The sequence below is a fragment of the Castor canadensis genome, chromosome 1, assembly GCF_047511655.1.
Source record: "Castor canadensis chromosome 1, mCasCan1.hap1v2, whole genome shotgun sequence".
Lineage (NCBI taxonomy): Eukaryota > Metazoa > Chordata > Mammalia > Rodentia > Castoridae > Castor > Castor canadensis.
The window spans coordinates 193,219,049-193,222,985 of NC_133386.1; the positions used below are offsets into that span (position 1 = coordinate 193,219,049).

A 3,937-nucleotide genomic window follows, 5' to 3' on the forward strand; every position below is an offset into this window, starting at 1 on the left:
AATACTACCAAAAAAGAAAAGAAAGAAAAAAAGAAAAAAGAAGACACATTTTCCTTAAAAAATAAATCCAATGGAGGTTGTACATTGCTGGCAGGAATACAGCTATGAATGGAAAGTGTCTCCCAAAGTTCACAAGTCACAAACTTAATCCTCAATGCAGAAGTGTTAGAAGGTAATGTCTAAAATAACCATAAGCTTCAAGAATGAAGTAATGTTGGTATTGTGTGAGAGAGTTAATTATCTCAAGAGTAGACGTGCCATGACAACAGGTTTGGTGCTTTCTTTCTTGTTTTCTTTCACCCTCTTTGCCCATTGACATTATGCTACCAGATGATGCAGCCCCTCCATATTGGACTTCCCAGTTGCCAAAACCATGAGACAAATAAATTTACTTTTTATCTATATAAATTACCACATCTGGCCACCTGCTACAGAAATATAAAGTGGATTAAGGCATGGACCCCACCATACAGTCCTTCCAGTCCAGCCTAAAGTAGACTGCAATAAGCAACACAATGGTCACAGGCTTAGCAAGTGAAAATACAGAATTCTGAATTTAATTTGGATTTCAGATAAAGAGAATACAACTTTTTACTTTTAATATCTCCCACTCAAACTGGGCAAGGTGGTTCACAAATATAATCCTACCTACTTGGGAGGCACAGATCAGGAGGATCGCAATTCAGGAAAACCGTGAAAAATAGTTAACAAGACCCCCCCACACTCACATCTCAGCCAATAAAAATCTGTGTGTGGTGGCACTCACCTGTCATCTCAGCTATGCTGGAAGCATAAATAAAAGGCTCACATCTAGGCTGGCCAGGAGAATAAATGTGAGACCCTTTCTCAAAAATAAAGAAAGCAAAAAGGGATAGAGGCTGGAAGTATGGCTCCATGTAGTAGAGTGCCTGCCTTACAAGGAAAAGGCCCTGAATTCAAACCCAAGTGAGATGATAAATAGATGATAGATATAGATATATAGACAGATAGATGGGTAGATAGATCAATGATAGATAAATGATAGATGATAGATAGAGAGATAGATAGATAGATAGATAGATAGATAGATAGATAGATGATAATTTCCCATTCAATATTTAGGTTATATTTATATTAAAAATTATGTTCTCATCTGAAATTCAAATTTTAACTTGATTAAATTGCACCAAGCTAAATGGCACCCCTCTTCCATGAAGTACTAAGTCTCCCTAAATGTGAATATATAGCTAAAGGATGATGAATGAAAGAATTGAAATTCACATAGTCACAGTGCAGGAAATAGGGAGTGGGAGGGCTGCTTCAGGCCTGGTAGTTGCATACATTACGCAGAACATGAGCTCTTGACCATACAAAGCAAGTTCATTTGGTTGGAAGTGTGACCTATCTCTGTTCCCAGAATGAAAAACATACATATTGATGGACAGCATTTTTGCTGTACCAAGTTTCAATAATGTATTACTCCACAAAGAGCAGTTCTTGTCAATATTGGAAGGTGTTTAAGAAGAGACACTAAATAGAGAGTTTGAGGGCTTACATTAAATGAAAAATCACTCATAATTGCATCTCAGCAGTACATCTAAACACATATGGAGGTACTATAACTCAGACAGAGTAAAGCAAAGATATTTGTGATTTAAACTACGCTATTACAGTGTATTAATCAAATTGTTTCCACATGAATTTGGCTTAAGCAAAGACAGAACTAAACGTAAAAACATTGCCACGGAAAAATGCAAATTTATCTCTTATATAAGTAAGGAGAGGGTTATTTGAAGGAGAAACAGATAGGGATTTTTTAACTTTTGGGGGGTGGTGTCAGGGATGCATAAACAAGGCAAATACTCTAATACTGAGGTGCATCCCTAGACTCAGATAGTTTTTTTTAAAGGAAATCATTGTGATGGGATTACATAAAGGATAAGAGCAAAAGCACACTATGTTGCTATCAAACACTTGTGATTCATGCACATATCTCAGAAAACTCTTCTTCTCTAACTCATTCTAATGTCAAGAGATTAAATTAGTATTAAATTATCATAATAATAAATATTGAGAAGGTGTGGGCTGCTGATTAGAGAAAATCATATTTGAGCATGGCCTCATGTAAATACAGATACCAATTTGATAAAATGGAAAAGTACATTAATCTATATTTCTTGGAGCTACAGATTAAAAGTCAGTATGCTTCTATAAAACATTCTTATTTACTTTATTTTATTTTTGGCAGTACTTGGATTTGAACTCAGGGTCTTGCACTTGTTAGGCAGGCACTTTTACCACTTGAGCTACATGCCAGTCCAGAATATTCTTTATTTTAAAACATACTGTTTATGTAGTGGCTTGCATCAAGAATATAGAAAAATTTATTTGGAAAATAATAAATTCCCTTGTGAGAGATTGCCAGGATAGCCCAACTCGAGAAACTGTTATGAAATATCAGAAGCTTTTTGTATCAACACATCATAAACATTTGCTTCTCATGGTCTCTCTAGATGTTTGGCAGCCATGACAAGAAATGGCACTGAAGTAACTGAATTCTATCTGCTTGGATTTAGTGCCAAACAAGAGTTTTACTATGTCCTCTTCATTGTATTTCTGGTGATCTATCTGATGTCCATGGTGGGTAATACTGGGATGATTTTACTCACCAACACTGATTCTAGACTTCAGACACCCATGTATTTTTTCTTACAACACTTAGCTTTTGTTGATATCTGTTATACATCTGCTATCACTCCAAAGATGCTAAAAAACTTTATAGTACAAAATAAATCAATAACTTTTGGGGGGTGTTTAATGCAATTATTTATTTATGCAGTATTTGCAACCAGCGACTGTTACCTCCTGGCAGCAATGGCAGTGGACCGTTATGTTGCCATCTGTAAGCCTCTTCACTATTCTGTAGTCATGTCTCACAGAGTCTGCACCCAATTGGTAGCTGGCTCATATCTCATGGGGTCAATAAATGCCTCTGTACACACAGGCTTTACATTTTCACTCTCCTTCTGTAAGTCCAAAATTAATCACTTTTTCTGTGATATTCCCCCCATTATCAGCCTTTCCTGCTCTAACAATGACATCAACTTCATGCTAATTTTGATCTTTGTAGGGTTTAACTTGACATTCACTGTATTGGTTGTTATCTTCTCATACATATACATCATAGCCACCATCCTAAAGATGTCTTCTACTGCTGGGAGGAAGAAAACCTTCTCTACATGTGCCTCCCACCTGACAGCAGTCACCAAGGAAGTAAAAGATGCTATAAAAGTGGCAATCTTTAGATTGCATCCAAATTGTTAAATTTTGGCACATCATAGTGTAAGTAGAGATGTGTTACAACTGAAATTGGCATACTATATCACAAATACAATAATTATAAACTAATAACATTTTCAGCTTTTAATTTGAAGCTACACTTGCCAATACCTAAGGTCTTAAAATGGAAGAAGTATCCCAAGACCTGTCCAAAGACTCATTTTCCCTGAAATATCATTTGAGAGCATATCTTACACTCCATCTTGAAGATGATTTAAAATATTAAGTAGTGTGTATAAACCTTACAAAGTATTGTTTCAAATATTTTGAAAATATGATTTTTAATGGGTAGTAACATTAGTCATAATCAACATTTGATATCTAATATCAGCATCAAAATTGAAGTTTATTATATTCCCATCCTCTAAACAAGTTCCCTAAATTGTCTACAATGAGGTCCTTTGTAAATTCTGCTCATATTATTACAAAATCTGGTACCAGTGGGAAGGGGAGGCATAAGGAAAGAGTAGAGGGTGAATATGGTAGAAGTATTTTATAGTCATGTATGAAAATAGAACAATGGAACTTGCTGAAATTGTTCTAAGAAGGGGAAAGACAGGACAAAAATGCAGGGGTCAATCTAATTAAGACATACCATAAGCATTTATGCAAATGTCAC

At 35.5% G+C, this 3,937-nt stretch overlaps 1 protein-coding gene across 1 annotated transcript; it reads left to right on the forward strand.

Moving 5' to 3' along the window:
* Window positions 1-2,505: 2,505 nt before the first annotated feature.
* LOC109701597 (olfactory receptor 5AK2-like) lies at window positions 2,506-3,303 on the forward strand. Its single transcript, XM_020187136.2, has one exon. The coding sequence runs from the start codon at window positions 2,506-2,508 to the stop codon at window positions 3,301-3,303; it is 798 nt and encodes a 265-aa protein (XP_020042725.2).
* The last annotated feature ends 634 nt before the right edge of the window (window positions 3,304-3,937 follow it).